Raw genomic sequence first — 18547 nt, 5'->3', positions numbered from 1 at the left:
GCAAAAAACACCTAGTTACTAGAGAGAGTGGTCTCAGGGTAGTGTTAGAGAGTGCAGAAATTCACTGCTGCTCTGTGCTTGACTCAAGGAACAGCTCAGGCCTGAACAGAGAGCCACTTGAAAAGTAGGGGATTATGCTGCCTCACGCTAGCAAGACGACAGGCCACGGGACTTTGCTTCCTCAGGGAGATGGCTGTCTGCAGTGCTCACTGAGCAGTTAAGAACAGTCTTAAAGACAGTTGGAAAGTGACACCCTGGAGTGGTACATGGTTCCATGAAGCCTTCCTCCTGCACTACCTTTCTAAAGTACCCTGTGGCGCACACAGCATAGCAGAGCAAGCTGCCACATTGAAGAGGGACTAGAAAGGGAGAAAAGGCCAGAAGTATTTCAATAAGGCATAGGGAATACAGAGAGGCGCTCCAAGGTGGGATTAAGCTGGGGTAAAACACCGACATGAATGCAAGAGAACTGCACTATAGCAAGAGCTGCTTCTCACAAGGTCACCCCATAATACAGAGGAAACTCTCTCATCAGACCCTGAGGAATAGGGATGGCTGTTCTCTGACAAATGCTCAGGGCAGCTGTGGCTGGCAGACGGCTCAATATCCTGTGAGGTTCAATGAGCCTCTCTGTTCATAGAAGATGAACAGACTCTTCCACTGGGGCTTCACAGACTCCTGGTAACACTGCAGGTAACAGGATGCGACAGGGTCTGAGTAAACATGTTAAAGAGGTCTTGAGGATTACTGGCACAGAAGGCAGGAAGGAAAGGAGTCAGGAAACCAGGGAGAAAAACCCACACTCTGGAGGAATGGTTCCCAAGCTACCTTTTATTGCTGGGACAAAGCACATCCCAGACTAACATAGACCCCACAGAAATACCAGGGAATAAGGTTTGCTGGATCTAAGTGACAGATTGTGGTTGTCTGAGGGAGAGAGGGAACAGGAAGGAGCTAGCTTGAACAAGCACAGAACATTTCTCGTCCAAGACATAGGCATATGACTCAACCCCATGGGGAGCCACTTAGTTCTCAGAGGTGGCCTCAGCGCAAGTTGGCTGTCTGCTGTGCAAGACAGACTTGCAAGAGATCCACTCCCTGCAGAGATGTTTTAGTTTAGGCAATCCCCAGGAGATGCTATAAAGCATGCTTTGAAGAGCTCCTCACTCACCAGGGGATCCAGCTTCCTATTTGTCCCCTTCACACACCCAGAGGAGACTATGAAGTTTGGTGCCCAGAAAACAGCAAATCAGGAGGGAAAGTTCCCTGAATGGTAATTCAGAAAGCAATCCAGAACACCTCTGCTCCTGCTCTTCTAGCAGCAGAGAGGATCCCTTTCTGTAAACTCAAGGTGTGAGTGCAGCTTACAGGTGCTGATCCATGAAGCAACCAAGAGAAGCAACCAAGAGCTATACGGTATTTCCTGAACTCCAAGAGAAGCACCATCTCTCCTCACACTTCAGACCTGGGCTTCTATAGTGCACAGCTCCTTGTGCAAACACATGCCCATCCCACCCTAGGAGAGAGGCTCCCAGAGATCTGAGTCATGTGTGGGAAAACTCTGCTCCTGAGATCTCCACACATTGAGACACTCCCCCGAGCAACAAACAGGGAGCAATGTCTTCACTACTGACCAGTGAAATTTCCTCCGATCACATAGGGGATGACCCCCCCTGGCCAGATCCTCTCAGCCCTGGATGTGGTTGCCCTGCGTACTCTGGGAGAGGAGCGTGTATCCATCCTAGACTCATCATTATATGCCTTCTTCTTCGGTCTCCTCACAAGCGTTGCATTCTGCCTGCCGTCTGCAAGACAGAGTGGCAACACTGTTTAAATCCTCTTTGGCTCCACGTGCAGCCCTCCGGTAATAACCTGGAGCCTCGAAGAAAGCAAAACAGAACAAGGCAAGATGTTAATCCGAACCAGAAACCACTGCCAGATCTACAAGTAATCTGTTCAGGACTTGGAGACAGTTAATCTGTAGCAACCTGGCCCTTCTTGTCTTTAAGTCTCCCTTTATCATGTGTCAAATCTTCTCTGCTAGCAAGGTGGAGAGGGACGGCCCCTCTGTCTTTACTCACCTACTGTCACAAACAGCAACTTTATAGACTGGGATATAGTATTTAAACAAGGGAAATGGGAGATGGGAGTCTGAACAACTCCAAACTTCATCGTGATGTGCGTTTGCAACCCACTCAGCTCATCTGGATTTGGAGAGAGAGTTTTGTCCTGCCAGGGCTAGTATCACAAGGGTAGACCAACTCATCTGAGCTAGCCTTGGAAGCAGAGGACAGGCCCCATAGACTGAAACCTACACTCAAGGCTAAGAAGTATTATGCATAAGTGCTTGTTTTCACATGTCAGTTCTCGAGTGGTTTGGAAGCATCTACGTATCAGTCAACTTTGCTGGAAGAGGGAGGTTCAGAGTGGAAAGCTGAGACATTCCATACTTAGTACAAATCTCCATGCTGAATCTCTTCATTTTAATGAAAAGAAGTAAAAAATGTAAAAGGGAAAACAGAACATGTAGCCCCTTTCTTGCTAAATAGGCAGTCATATTTTTCTGGAGAGTGTCAGCTCTGAACCAGGCTGCTCCTGCCAAAGGTGGGCAGGCTCATATTGCCTCCTGCAGCCCACATAGACCTATGTCACCCCTCCACAAATTGAAGGTCTATCAGCAATGGAAACCTAGTGCAGTGCTCCATACTGGCCATGAAATCTGCCTGATGATTCATTCAAGCTCCCAGGCAGGTCCCGCACCTTGCGCTGCATCTGTGCTGGTGCAGCTGCACTTAGATACTGAGTTTGCCTACAAGAGTTGCAACTTTCAATGTAGTCTGGGTCTTACCCAGCTGAAAATTTCCTCTATTTGGAATTCCCTGGCTGCTCATCTCATATTTCTTGTGACATTGATGGCCTCAGTCTTCAAGGCAGTCTTATTCCATTTTTTTTCCTGTTAGTATGTGTAAGAGCTGTATGGGCTTACATTCTCGCATAAGCTGCTTGTTTTGCAGAGCCAAGCCATTAGCTAGGCTTGGGCAAAACAGTAACAGAGGACAGGACGCTGGTAGAGAGCAAAGACACTCATAAAGGAACTCCCGTCTCACATCAAAAGGTAACACTGCTGGCAGCGGCTCCTCGGTCCTGGCAGGCCTCTCTGAAACTCCAAGATGAGGGCTCTAAGGTCTATTTGCAGTGTTGTGATTCATATGGAAATTAGAGTAAGGCTGGCTAGAGCTTTGTTTTCCAAGTCAGGAACATAGGTTATACATTTAAAACTCAGTTATGAAAAAAACGCAAGCCCCACTGAGCCCTTCCTCTTGATATCAGAGACGCTGCTGAGAGCCTCCTCTCCCATTCATCCCTCCAGCGGAAGCACGGGCAAGCAAACCACTACTGTCAAGGCTGAGGGGATCAAAAGAATGGGAAGGAAATTAAGGTAGCCTATAGAGGGATGGAAGGAATGAACTTTAAACCTTCCCTTCTGCTTCATCAGGAGGGAGCTGAGGCCTTCCAGCTGGAGGCCTTGCTCTGAGCTGCAGGCCCAGCTGCAGGACAAAGCCTGGAATTTGCCTTTTGTTCCATTTTGTTTTAAGCAGCTCCACAGCAAAACAAGGTGTGCCAGGCATTTCAGAAGCTGCCTCATCCCTAAACCAGCTGCCAGATCCTGCAGTCAAATGCCCTAATGTTACGTGGTTCCCACAATGAAATACAAACTACTCTCACCCTCTTTGCATACTTCTATCCCACAAAGGTAACAGAGCATTAGAATGGCCACAGCTGGAAGAAGGGGGAGGCTTCTGAGAGAGAAGCAGCCTTGAGGATATCTGCCTCCACACTCTATTCCTGGGACTGTTAAAACACTCTGTGAATTTACAGACAAACAACTCCTGCCAGCAAAGCTGAATGAGGAGTCTTCTGACCTGTGCTCTTCTGCTCCAGCACCTGGTGCAGTAGGAGCTCTGCACAGGGGATCCCAGATCCACACTTCTGCACCATGAACACTTCCATTCCTCACTGCCAACACACCTTCTTGGGCAAGTTCTTGGCAATAGCCCCAGAACATCTCTTGGCCCCTTCATGCTAAGATTTTCTGCCTTGACAACTTATATTTACAGCAGGCCCTCAGAGAGGCCTGACTCTTCCTTCCAATAAGCAGTGGAATTAAAGGAAAGCAGGTAGCAGAAGCAACATTACCAGAAGATACAAAAAGTCTGGACAGAATGTTTTAAAAGGATTTCACTTAACCCCACTGTGTTAAGCCTGGAACAAGTCTGATCCTTTCTAGAACCACCCCCCTTTTATTCTGTGCTGGGGAGCAGCAGCCTCAGAGGTTTCTACACACCAGCTGTGAGTGGGACTGTCCTTATGTCTCCCACAGCCCACGCAGCATCCTAGATCTGGAACATGCTGTGAACAGTCCCTGCTACTCTCTAAAACTCACTTAGGGGTCTCTCAGACTCATCTGGCCAGCAAAGATAGCTCAGCTTTACCCCAGACAGCAGCACCAGTCCATCTTGAAGGGGAGGCAGGCAGAGAGAAGCACCAACAGAGCTTTTTAAATGGGAGCATCCTCTTCAACCACTCCTGCCCGCTGCTAGTAGGTCTGAGGTAGTGGAACAGTTCAAAATATATGGGCAGCTCCAATGAGGGAACACAGCACTGGAACAGGAACCAGGCAGTCACAAGCACAAATGTCCCCCACCATGGACTGATATGCTGTGTGGTCTCTCTGCCTCAGTACCTCTATCCAGAAGGCGGAAATAACATTTCCTCCTGCACACAGGGACTGCAAAAGCCTTGCACAGAGCACGAAAACCCTGTGAAATTGCCCATACAATTGTAGGCCTGGATGGATTCCATAAGCAATACCTTACCTACGTGGGTAGGAGGAACTAATCGCTGAACTCAGCATGGGTGATAGCCCTGCTTCAGGGGAACAGGACCTTAAACTGCCTCAGCTGAAACATCTCCAGCAGAAAGGGGCTAGTTAGCCTTATACTCTCTGCTTTAGGGCAAAATTGTGTTGCTGTCCTAGTGACACCCACAGGTAAACTATGCAAGGCAAACATATCCTTGCAGAGAGTCCACCATCAAGGGCAACAGATACAGATGCCAGGGCAGGGCTGGTCTCCTAGGCACGGAGACACACACACACATGGATACACAGGACAAAACATTATTTTACAAAGGATAAAAGAGTAAATAAAAGATACCCAAAGGTCTGGGTGGGGTACCACATTACCCTTTTTAACTGCTTTGCTACTACGATCCATGGAAGTGGCATTCTCACTTGGCACAAGAGACTGCTCTCCCAGACCTCCTGCAAAAGAAGAAGAGCAGAAACTCCTGGTGAGTAGGTTGGCAGAGCTGGGTTACAGAAGAACAGTGGCTGTCAATGATGCTGCTTGTGGAACTGCTGGCCACAGAAACTGCTCCCTTTGCACAGAGAGCAGGGACTAAGAACCTGATAAGACTGTGCTCTTCCTGGATCAGTTCTTAGCCTATGGAGGCACCTTGCAACTTGCACTACTGCCCTGGGCTTTAGTTTCCCCATATACTGAATAAGCAGAAATTCTCTTCAAGGAAAGGCTAGTTCCACTGATACTTACTGAGGATAGGAGCTATACAAGGAGGGTGGTAGCAAATATAAGTACCACTATTAAATCTAAAGTTAAAAAATGCACACTGCCAAGACAAAGAATCATCTACATTCAGACCAAGATACTGTATCGAGTCATATACATCTGGTCTGAATTCAGCTTCATCTGAAAATAAAAGTCAGAGCATTGGAAAGCCCCTGAACTGTGCATCTGCTTTTTTGATTTTGAAGCTAGCTTTTTCTGTTCATAACATATTTTCTAATCTTTCTCCCCCCACACTGTCTTCAACTTTAATTTCCCCTAAAAAGCCTATTTTTTTAATAATTTCCCCAACATTTGGGTAAAGTCTAAAAAAATTGGAGAGGCTAAAAATTTCAAAATGGACAAAGAAGCAGAGGCATTTTCTCAATGTTGTTTTTTTTATGGTATTTTTCAGCTTCTTAAACACATGTAAAGGAAAAAAAAATCAGAGTAACTAATGATTTTGCATCCTACCCTAAAATCTACACAGTGATCTGGTTTTCCCAACAAGTATGTGTATGTGGTGGGGGAGGGAATCTCCAATGTAAAGTGTATTATTCTATGTACTCCAAAGGCATTCAAGCTTGTTTGGATGTCTCCAGCCTGGGTGCAAAAGAATAGATATAATTTTCCAAAATCAGCATGTAGATATCCAGTAGGTGCAAATCTTTACAGTTTAAAACAGAACTTTGCAAGGAAGGGGTTTGGAATGTTTCACACTAACTCATTGTACCTGCATCAGCCTCCTGTTACACTAGTTATCTGAGATATGTCAAATTCAATCTTCAATGATGCATTTAAAGTTCCTGGGATAGCTTTCAGGTTCTGGTCATCTATCAAGTAGTCTGGCAAACAATCATACAGTCTCATGATGTGAATACCTTATCGTACCAGCAGCTGCTAAATGCTAGGAGAGAGGGAGCTGTAAGAGATCACCCATCAGCAAGAGAACCTTCGAGGAGAGACAGGGAAGAAAAATGTAGTGAAGGGGACAGAAAAATGAGAATAGAGGAAAGGGAGGAACAAAGATCCTCCATAGCTGTCTGTCTTCCACGTTTCCCAGACTTCCCATTCTGCAAGGTTCAACTTGGGAACATCACAGAAGCCACAGAACATCTATTTGGACACTACAAACCTGTGCAGTGAACCACTGAATAATCAGTAGTCTCAACATAGAAAAGCAGCCCAGCTTTTCTCTGGTAGAAGAGCTCTCCACAGCGACTGTAGCAGGAGAGAGAGCTCCAAGATATGTGGGGTGAGAGAGAGCAAGACATGCAAGACAGCAAGACATGTAACAGATAAATAAAACATGCTTTGGGACTACATCCACAGCTTTAAGAAGGTGGTTGTGACACCATCACCTCCCACTCTAGTTTTGCAGGTCCCCTGTGAGCAGAAGGGAGGCTGAATGGGCTGATATCTGAAGAGGTATTAAAAAAGAGCAAGTCTGCACAGTCTAGGTGGCAAGGTAAAGCAGGAAGAGCATGATCTACCACCTTATGCAGAAAGGGAAATACTGTTGGTCATATAACAGTGCTGCATGCTGTGTGGACACTTCAGGAGAGATGTCCCACTTCTGAATGTACAGGACATTTTCCAGCATTTAAAACACTCTTGCTTTGCCAGCTGGAAAACTCCCCTTTCTCCCTGGGGCTAGCTTCTCCTTGCAAACCCTCTCCAGCCTTTCCTAGGTGGCAATGAGGGGAAGGAGGAGAAAAGGTAAATCACTGACACGTTGGAGGAAGGCAGAGAAGACTGCGTCAAATTTATCCTCTCAATCTTTATAGTACGAGAACTAATTAGAATACCAGGAAGGAGGTGGAAAACAGCAATAAAATGAACTAGAAGAGAATAAAATACCCAAACCCTCAGCTGACTATAGGTTAAGGCTTCCTGGTCCAAGAGACGCATTAAATCAGGGAATTGTCTCCCAAAGGAAGTGCCATAATTTAACAGAGCTTGACTGGACAAAAGCCACTAGATGTGTGAACAAGAACAAGCCTGATTCAACAAGATGAATTGCCCTGAACTCCATCACTCTTTTCCAGCCCCAATGTCCCATCCTAAAATTTCCCTTTGTTTTCTTTCATCCTCAGTCCTCGTCACTTCCTTAAGCCCAAGTTCAACAAAAGATCCTCTTCTCAGTTAAATATTACAGCCCCAGGACTTTTTATCCTCCCAAAGTCTTCTATTCTTTACAGAACATCCCATTCCATTTAAAGGAAATCCCAAGCAGACATTCACTACCAGAGTTATTAAGGCATGTGGTCTTTGCTGTAGCAAAGAATAATTTTGTATTTCTAAATAAGTGCAGCTTGCTTCCAGTCACAAACAGATTGCTTCTTAATTGAACTTGGGAGGTGAATTATATGGTGAATTAGGAAAAATTAAATTCAATTCAATTAGTGAATTGTTCCACTAAAAGAGGACTGTATGGGATTGAATTGCAAATGACGGCACTAACCCTACAGTCGGGCCCCTTCTCTCGCACCCAGGCTGGTGACCTCTGCCGTGTTGCTGTGTCATTTGCACAGACTGCTTTTCCAAGCCATGAGCACATTCTTTCCCAGAGATCAGTGCAAGCCTTGGTTTCTTATGCAAAGGAGATGTTTGAATAAAGTAGTGTGACTAATGAAATCTACAACATCTTTGCATATTTTGTCTCATTGTAGCCCACAATAAGGGGGAGCATTGTACAAAGGCCAGATACGGGTATGCTGATATACCGGATATTTTCAAACTCTACTAATCTTGCTAGTACACACAGGGAACACCCACTCCCTTCTCTCCCACAAGCGTTTTCTTGAATCATACATAAGAATTTTGGAAGATCCTGTTCTGATACACTTGAACTTTTAGACTGTGCCTATCTTTATGTAGCCTAGACATATCCCAAAGATTAAAGGAACTTGACAGACATCTAGTCCCCTCTCCCAGTTCTTCCCAAGAGAAGGATAATGCATGATTCTAGCAAGACAAGGACAGATAACTGAAGTGCTTTTATCAATAAATAAAGCCAAGAAATGCACTTTGCATTTGGAACCAGCTGTGCATAGATTGTAACAATTTTCAGGTCCTCTGGTTTCTTCTACAAGTCCCCCGAGTTGTACCTTTCTGTTGGACTATCCTGTTGCGTCAGATAGAGTGGATTACAGCTGTTACTTCTCCAGAGCATGACATGCTCACTTATGTATTTAAGCCTATCATCATTAGGAACACTGAACAGGAGAGCAAAGATACTGAGTTTGACACAATGCTCTGTGGGAAGCTGATGCGGCAATAAGAAGGCAGCCTTGATGTACTTAGAGTTATCTGTAATGAAAAGAGCAAAGCAGGACTGACTTTTCTGTTTTTACTGTATATCCCAAAGCTAACAAGTCCTTCAGAATCACTTTGACCCTCAGTACTTCCCACTCGCTGTTGTGCCAGACCAGTCATCACCTTTTTCCAGACTGATTTTTTAAAAGATTTATCTACTCTTCCACAATCAGGGATGATGTAGGTGTGTTTGATGGCACCTCTGTGCAGGGAGCTTGACTAGATCTCCTAAGGTCTTTCCAGTCCTACATTTTTATGATCCTGTCCTGCTTGGGAGTCTGTGGTATTTAACAACTACAGCCACAGCAGGGCATTGCTGGACTCCTGTGCTAAATAACTTAGTTTCTGCGTGCAGTCTGACAAAGAACACAAAGAAGATTATCTACCAAGCCGGGGTTTGTATAATGTCCTTACATGTGCACACTTGCACAACTCATTTTTCTGTTCCCCACAGCCCAACACTGCCAAGGGAGTTTGGCTAACTGAAAGCAACTCCCAATAGCTTAAATGCACCATAAAACACTAAATCCACCATGCTTGCAGTCTTGGCTGAAGAACAGGTATCTAAATTGTCTGCAGAAACTACAGAGGGAGCCTAGGGTGATAGATAAGGGCCCAGTGAAGCAGAAAGCTCTGTCATTGGTGAGAAGAACGCAGTTTTTCCTTCTCTTCCAGCAGAGGAAAATCAAAACCTAATTTTGTTAAAAGAATGTCCAGGTTGCTCAGCTGAGACCCAAAGAAAAGGTAGCAGATTAACAGAGAGAGAGAGAGAGATTGAACACAAAGTATGTCAAGAGTCAGAACAAAACTGTACTGTTTGCAGTTCCCTTGTGCCACTAGTGTAGATTAAAAGATGTGTAACTTGATGGAAGAGTGAGAAGCAGAATCCTTATGGTACCCATAATTCCTACAAGACAGGGTGGAACAAGGAGTCCTCTTACACCTTAGTAATTTATAGAACATGTAAATTTGTATTCTACAAAACACAGTTTAAAGTGGAGGGTATTTACTGTTGTGTGTAATGTGCTTTTCTTAAAAAAAATAATATTCTGAACTGCCAAAGAGGTGGCAATCAAATGGCTTACTAAATAAAATTTCTGTGCACGCTTCCACAGGACTACAAATTCCAGGGCCGCCTTATCTAAAAAACAGAAAAGAAACAGATCAAGTAGATAAGCAGTCTGTCAGGGCCTTGGAACACACGTACTGGACCTGGAAATGTACCCCCTTATTGCTGCCTTCTGACACTGAGTAACATCCCACAACATCACAGAACTGTTTGAGAGGCAGCTGACCTCTAAAACACTTTAAAAGCACTTGTTTTCTACTTTTACCTGAAACAATTACTCTGAGGCCAGATGAGTTACCATTTGAAAGCAAAGGAGAAACATCAGTCTATCCTGAGATACTTCAAGCTTAATTTGCAGACAATATTTATCTGAAATTTAAGTCTAAATTCAACTAATGCCAGTAAGAGTTGCAGGTGTCTGAAAACTGGGCCTGAGAAATATAGTCAACAAAAATCTGACCTGACAAGGCTACAAAATCTGAGGAGAAAAACCCCAGAAAATTGAGAACACAAAATACTCCTACATAGGAAGTTGACTGGGATGAAGTTTGCAACATCTCATTCTCCTCCAAGGTGGAAGAACAGATGCCATAAAAATCAAAACTTTCTATCTTCACTATGATTCCAAGCCAGTATAATTTCCACTTCTCCCCCTCACCCCAGGTCAATGAATGTCCTTTCCACATTTGCTGGACCTTCTGTTCCTGGTTGCTGCTCACACAGGAGAAGGTCTCCACAGCTGACCTTGGAAAGTGGCTCCAACCACTGCACTTGTCACCTTCCTTGAGGACCAAGGAGTCCCAGTGGGCCCTGGGGACTTTCCTAGATTCTCCTATTTGTAATTCAGCAGGGAACAGCTTAATGACACACATAATTAGGTGGTCTCACATGGATCAAACCTCATCAAGACCTTTTCCAATAAGTTTTATGGTGAAGAGAAGTGCATTTCAGAGCTAGGATACAGTCAAAGAAAAAAAAAATCTGAAAATAAATTGCAAAAATGATTAACCATCCCATATTCCCTGCCCATGCTTCAAAATACCTCACTTAAATAATTTCATTCTATATATAAGCTAGTCACATGCCACAGCTCAGAGATCTGATTTCAAACAAAGGCTACAGTAAAGAATCAACAAAAACAAGAAATACAGGTAACACTAAACACCCATCACTGTTCAATGTGTCAGTTCAGGTAAACTCTACTATATTATGTCCAAAAAGAAGCTTCTAGAAGGACAGGATAAGTTAAACTTGAAGTAACATACCGCTTTTTAATTTTCTTATTAAATAGTTATCAACAACTTTTTAGGGTAGAGAAAAGACTTTCTTGCATGAGATTTTATAACCACGGGGAAAGTGATGATTTTATTAAAACAAGCTCTGCTGAGAAAATGCAGTCAGAAGGGGGAACAGGTGTTTCCCAGACCTAGTGGAAACATTTCATAAGCCCCATTGCCCTGGAGATCTGATCAAATGATTTCAGATAGCTCCTTTAGCATTTCCCATCAGTGGAACAGCTGAAGTCCCCTCAAATTACTTAAAGAAAAATATATTAAAAAGAAGGTGAATTCTGAACTTCAAGTTCCCTCCCAGAATCTATTTTTTGTATTCAGAGTAAGCTGGCTAGCTGCAGTAACTCAGAAGAGTCCTAGGTCCAGATTAGTCAAAAACAAAGACAGGCCTCTTGACAAGCAGATGTGTCATCTTTTCATCAGCTCTGTGAATGCTTGTGCAGGGGTCGAACACTGGCATCTCAGGAAAGTTCACAAGAGGAAGGTGAACTCAGCTAAGCAAACATAGACCTGTCACAAATGTGAGGTGCAAAGCACTTAATACACTTTCTTCTGGTCACCCTCTGCAGCATGGTTTTATGAGCAGAACTGTAGGCAACACTATTCCCCAACACTTCATTTTCCCTCAGCACTCCCCAGTTTTCCAGCAGTAGCTCTGTCACTCCTGTACTGTGATGAAGCTTCTTTTTAAGGAAGCTGTTACAAAAAAATGGGAGAACCTTACCCAACCCCTCCACCGATATTTCAATGGCGAGTCAATGTTTAAGGGAGAAATACTCTCTGAAGACAGAGAAGGACTGAGAAGACTGGAAGAAGGCCTAGCCCGGAAGGCTTTTAACAACTACCTCTGTCCCAGAAAGGAAGGGGAAGAAAAGTTACTGACAACTTCTGTCATGTCACTGATTCCTTCCAGTGAGAAAGAGATCTGTAACAGCCTAGTTTATGCTGCTTTTACTCAGGCAAATGCCAGCTAAAAGCTAAAATGAGTCCACAAGTACTTTGGCTACGAGTATATCTTTGATGTAAGGCCAGGTTTCCACACACAGTGCGAGACCTCTCCTCTTCCAGTACATCAAAGTAGTAACATGCAACATCTACTACCTCTGTTTTGCACTAGATTCCCTGTGAATGCAACAGGTCAAAATCTAGCTCTAAGAGTGTGTTTGCCTCTCTCTCACACACCCCTCTTCATTCACAGTAATGCTCCTCCTTCACAGTTTCTCCTTTAAAAGGAAGAAAAAATAGAAAAGAAATGAATTTTCCGGTGATAATGAAACTCTAAGAGCTGGCTTGGGCTCATTCACTGCTGTTCCAACAGGCAGTACAAACCTTCCTGGCCCCCCTCTGCTTGCATCCCCTGCTTTTGACCTGCAAAGTCTAATTGCTTCAGCCTCAGTCTACTCCGGGGCCTCTCCAGGCACAGTTATGCACAGCTTACTGTGCTACCTTACAGCATCCCCCTGCTCCACTCCAGCTCTGGGCTCCCAGGCACAGCTGGCCAGCTCTCTGCAGCCAGGCCAGACCACTCCTCCCACTGAGCCTTTCTAATCCCTTTGTTTTCCCCTTCCCTCATTTATAGTGGATAAAAATTAACTCAAATGAAAACATTACACTGGAAGCTAAATTATGTTTGGATGCAATTAAACTCCTTCCATGGGGAGTGCATGGTGCCAGCCTGGAAACCTTTCTTCCAGCATATTTTCTGACTGGATTTTCAGACATCCCCATCCTTTGGAACGGAGAATCTGGAACCTCTTACGTGTTTTGGTGTTTTCTCATCCCTAGGAGCCTGTGTCATGTTTGCCAGCCAGGCGAACATCCCAAGTAGGTACAGCAGAGACACGCCATCTGCCCTGTTACCTGTCAGCTCTACCACAGTTCATTTAAAGGACATCCCAACTGACTACTAAAAACACAGGCTAACATCAGGGAAAAGGCTAGAGCTAGCACTGAGGTGAGAAGGGCAGGTGGGGCCTAGCCTTAAAAAGGCTTTGGGAGCAGAAGTCAAATCTGGCCACTGCTGGGGTTACCTCAGGGAAACTCCAGCCCCAAGGCCCAGCAAGCCCCTACCTCCACATCTTCTGTAAGCTGTGGTGGCCGAGACCTGCTCAGTCAGGACAGCTACTCACTCTCCCCACTGCGTGTGCAGTTGGCCAAAACCATGGCAGGCAGTAAGAGCACTGGAGTAATACAGGAGTTAGTAATACCACCCCATTTCCCAGGGTGTTGGAGAGGATCCAGAGCAGACGGTTCAAGTTTCAGCTATTGCCATTGAGAGCCTTTCCCTCTACGTTCCCAAAGGGAAGGCAGTAGCCTTTAACTGCACATGGGTTAAGTCATGCCTCAACACATCAGATACCTCTCTTCCCCACAGAGAGCCATGACCATGGAGAAGGTCACCCCTCACCCTCCAGGGGAAGGTAACAGGATTCCACACAACAGACTCCTTCCTCCCAGTATTGGCTCTCCTCCTGCTTTTTCCCAGGTCACTCCCCAAATCACTCTCTGGACAAGTGGCACAGAGATAAACAAGCCCAACCAAGGTCTGGACCTGAGCAAGAGCTTCCCTGAGTGTATGGCTAGCCAGGAGAGTGGTGATGGAGGCACAGGTTTCTGTTGCTGTAGTCACAAGGCTGGGAGCCAGCATTGCAGCAGGTCACAGTCCAGCCAGCCCTGAGAAGCCCAACAGCCAGGGAGGACACACAGCACTGGAGAAAGCAGCACTGCTTGGGAGTAGAAGCCCTTCAGTTCCACAGTGGACTGATGCTCCAGCATGATGCCGCTCCACTCCAGGTACCATCTCTCAGCTCCTTAGCAAAACAGATGCCTGAATCATTTGCAGTCATTAAAGAAACAGCAGGGGAGTTTGAGTATGAGTGATACAGCGAGCTCTCTACACTACAGTTAACTGCTGCACTGTGTGTTCCTGGCAGAGAAGCTGCCCGATCCAACCCAGGCACAGCTGCAGTTCAGTGGGGGAGTTAAATCAATGGAAAAGAAAATCTCAGACCTTATCTCTGCCACAGACTGAACCTAGGATTCAGCAGCACCACCAATTCCAAAAAGAATAGTGAACCTAATTATACCACTGACACAGCTTTATAAATCTCACATTATCTTCTCTGCAGGACAGCTCTAGGAAGTGAAACAGCAACATAATTTGAATATTTCCCTTTGCTCCTGATCTTTGCCCCAGAGAAACTTCCCCAGGGCTATCCAACTCACCATCTGGCCCCAAAACTACAGCAGCACACACAGTATGGCATTTCAGCCTAAAACTAATTTGCTTTCTTTCCCCACTTGACAGCTGAATAAATACTTTGTCTTTGCCATTTTGAAAGGGGGAGCTGCAGTGAAGTTTTTTTTTTCTTTTCTTTTCTTTTTTGTCCACTGTAACTACAAATGTCAGCCCTCTTTCCAAATTAGGCTTTAACAAGCAACTCAAAGTGAACACATTTATTCCACAAATGTAACCCCTTTCTGTTCACAACTGACCATGAGCTGTTTACTACTTTAACTTAGTTGTTGTTTGCCATTATTCACCAGGTCATTCTGGCCACTGATTCTTTCTTGGACCTGCAAGCACTTTACTGACAGCCACCAGCTATTTCACTGAATGAGGTAAGCAACTTTTATTTTGTGGGCACAGTAACATTCTTGCTTGAAAAGAGAGAGTCTGAAGATCAAGGCATCCAAGACAAGCCTCTCAGAGTTACTGCCCTGCAATGACTGCTCTCATAGCTTATTAGATCTTGCTCTTTCACTGATCGTTTATGCCTCCAAATTCATCTGCTAAAACACTCTCAGAAATGAAAAGGCAGCCTACACAGTAGAGGCAAATTCAATTTTTCATTTAAGCAAGTATTCAAGGAAATTAGGTCTTTGCCCAGCTCAAACAAATGCATGATTTAGGCAATTCCACAGTTATTGGCTAAGCACCGTCAAATTTTACAATTAGGGTAATGGATTTAATTTCCAATGTAATTTCCATATGGATAAACTTATCTCAAGTACATTTGCCATGTGCTCCCCTGCATCACAGTTAATTAATATAAAGCTATTTAATAACCTCCACTTAAACACAAAAGACTATTCAGACACGTTTGGCATCAATAAAAGTAACAGCCTCCCAGTGTGTCACACCAGCTGTAGACAAGAGCTAAAGAAAATTTAATTAAGAGCGACCAAGAACAAGACAGTTGCAACAGGAATCAGATGCTGTAATTGCTCTACATGGTGGATACCTTAGCTCCTTGAAGGGTTAATAATGCCATTTGTACCAACTTCTAGGTGACTGAGATCTATCCAGATGAACAATTTAGGGGTGGGAGAAAGTAATGGGGCGGGGAGCTAAAGGCAGGCAAAGCCAAGCAGAGAGCAACGGGGATTCAGCTTGCATTGTCTGTGCAGTAGCATTGCTGCAACCACTGCTCTAATCTGCAGCTGCGCCCAAGTCTGATGATGGCATCATGCTGAATAAGAAGCAGCTATAAAAACTGGCTGTTTGCAAGCAGCTTGGACTGTGGCATTAATGTATATAAGTTTTTGCGGTTGTGTTCAGATGTTTAAAGAAAGTTAATTGCTCATTACCAAAATCCATACAGATTAATGTGCATTTGACAAAAGTGATACAGAGTTATTATTTTCCCATTTGATTTCCAAAAGAAGCACATAGATTGGACTTACAGGATAAACACCAGTAAGTTTCCACTAAGAATGGATGCATGGCAAAATTTGAAATAGCTGGGGATTTTTGTTACAACGGAGAAAGCTTTACTGCTTATGTGGATTAACCTGAGCAATATTGCAGAGCTCATAAATGGAACACTAATGGAAAAGCTATGTAAGGCTGAATATTGCCTGCAAAGGAGAAATAAAACCATTTATTTTGACAGGCAAAAGGCTACTACCTAGAAAACGTGATTTCAGAGAAGAGTGCGTATCCAAAACAAACTTTGCAGTGCACATGACCAGCTGCCACTGGAAACCCAGGCAGAAGAAAAAACGTATCTTACTCCAAGGGGAACACAGAACTAGTAGGGCTGTGTTATTAACTCTGTGCCCTATTAAGGGTCAAATGGTGAGCTCACCTATTACTTGGAGCTTTCTTTCACCTGCACTGCAAGGACATTTATCACGAGCAAAGGTGAGACACGAAATGGACTTTGTTTCTTTCATGGTGCATGAAGCATTTCTCTGCTGATCCCAAGCTAAATTTGGAACACTGCATCTTGCTGCATCAGGGAAAATCACAAGCTCCACTGGTCCAGACAGGTTTTGGAGCAATATACTGTACTAGAAAGTCTCTAGCCAAAAGAAAACCAGAGCCTGCATACCTTTTGGTGTGACAGGTGGAGAAACGAACAGCACCTCCTGTTACTGCTTACACACATCACAAGTGGCAACTCACTGCCTGGGGAGGCAATGGGCAGTCTTCCATTAACATCTGATGTTGACTCAAATGTTATTCTAGCACTCAACGACTGCTCTTTCTCCCTCATCATACTTGAGGGTCATACATGCTATATAAAACAGTCTAAAAGCAGCGCAAAGATAGGAACAAAATACACACTGAGAAGCAGGTGTAAGAAAGGAGCAAAACTGTATTTGTCAACAAGTGAGACTGCTCTCCTTAGGTATAACACAAGGGAAAGTGCTGAGGAGACAACTAAAGAATGACTTGTCTTAGGTGAATGCAGGAAGGGAAGAACAGTCAGACACACAGAACCCTCACTGCCTCCTGAGGGAGGAGAGTACAGCACTCAGGGCAAAGGGGGAATGGGCCTTGGGGGACCCAAGGAAAACACAATCTCTAAAGCAGGAGAGATGAGTGCGCAACACACAGGAGGCGAAGGAGTGAGGAAAACAAAAGGATCGCCAGCACATACAAAGGCAAGAGCAAAGAAGCAAGCTGCTGCTCTGCATCTTGCTCATGATCCCACTTTAAAGAACTAGTGGAAGTTTCTACACTTTCTACACTTTCTTGCTGGAAGCAAACAGTGTATAAAGGGCAAAACAGCACAGCCAAAAGCACAAAGCTGGCCAATGCTGTACAGTTGGAGGTGTAAGCCGCAAGGCCTTCCACTGCAGAACACCTGCCTGTGGACTGAACTGCAGCTCACTTGCTGGGCAAGTACATTTTTTCATGCAGCATACGCCCAGGCTCTGGACCTGAGGCCTGTGGGATTACCCTGCACACACTGTCAGACCTAGGCAAAGCCTTGAGGAATCCATTAAGTGGTGGTAGTGGCAGGACACACAGTCGGCAGCAGAGAAGGGGCAACACAAGCCTGACAAACTGAGTTCCCAGCTGTTGGCAGTCATGACACAGGGTGATTCAGGGCTATACTCCCAGTCCAGCATAGGAGCCTCTCTAGTGGATCTGGCCTCTTTGCACATATGTACAGCTCCCACACTTCTGCTCCCTAGCTGGATCACCTTCTCCTCTCCACATTACCTTTAGGCACTAGACTGTCAGACTCTGTTCCTGTGAGTAGCAAAAGGGCATTCCTAAGAGCAGCAATTACAGAGAAAAGTCCCTCTCAATCTGTTCCTGAAGGGACTTAAAGCTGGCACTCAGAAATCAAAGAAAAGGGAAAAGCATTTGGAATAAAAATAACCTCAAAGATCAGCATTTGCTGACAGGACAGCCTTAACTGCAGGAGGAATTAGAGGGTTCCTCAGCAACGCGCAGGCGTAATGGGCTTCCTGGGCAATTATCTTCACATTGGAGAAAATCAGGCAGGTCTGACAAGACTGCAATAAGAGGACTGCAAGACTCTGAGCTGGAAGGAAAAAACAAAATGTCTGCCTTTCTACAAAGAGAGGACCACTGACTTATTCCACAGAAATGTGAGAGTGGGAAATTACTATTAAAAAAAGAAGTCTGAAGAGCAGCGCTCTGAGCCCTAAAGCACTTACCCAGTACTTCCAAAAGGGAACACTTGCCTTGCCTTGCCTTAGTAAACTACAGAACTATGGGAAATTCATTTCATGGTTGTCTGCTTCGGTAAAACCCCTGACTGAATGGACACAAAAAGGTAAACATTGGGGCTGGTCATGGGAAAATCATTTGATGCAGCTAAACAAACTTCACCACCAGACCAGGTGTTTGGGCATTTGGCACCTGCCTCCTGGCAGAATGGGCTGAGGCTGCTCGTCCTGCACTTACACGGACTGCAAAGAGAAAACCCTAGAGTGCACATAAGGTGTTATGACAAACTGACAAGAGTTATGCAAACAGA

General features: G+C 44.8%; 1 protein-coding gene across 1 annotated transcript in view; it reads right to left on the bottom strand.

Annotated features, from left to right (window-relative positions):
• The window catches only part of TLL2 (tolloid like 2), a 97221-nt gene that overhangs the window by 38440 nt on the left and 40234 nt on the right, over window positions 1-18547 (bottom strand). The window contains exons 3-4 of the mRNA XM_062579883.1: window positions 5246-5323; window positions 1635-1805 (exon numbers count right to left, since the gene is read on the bottom strand). Coding sequence (XP_062435867.1) covers window positions 1635-1805; window positions 5246-5323 — 249 coding nt within the window. The remainder of the gene's footprint in view (window positions 1-1634; window positions 1806-5245; window positions 5324-18547) is intronic.

This window comes from Rhea pennata, chromosome 7, assembly GCF_028389875.1.
Source record: "Rhea pennata isolate bPtePen1 chromosome 7, bPtePen1.pri, whole genome shotgun sequence".
Classification (NCBI taxonomy): domain Eukaryota; kingdom Metazoa; phylum Chordata; class Aves; order Rheiformes; family Rheidae; genus Rhea; species Rhea pennata.
The sequence above is the reverse complement of the archived record's forward strand: the minus strand, read 5'-3'. Positions and strand labels throughout refer to the sequence as shown.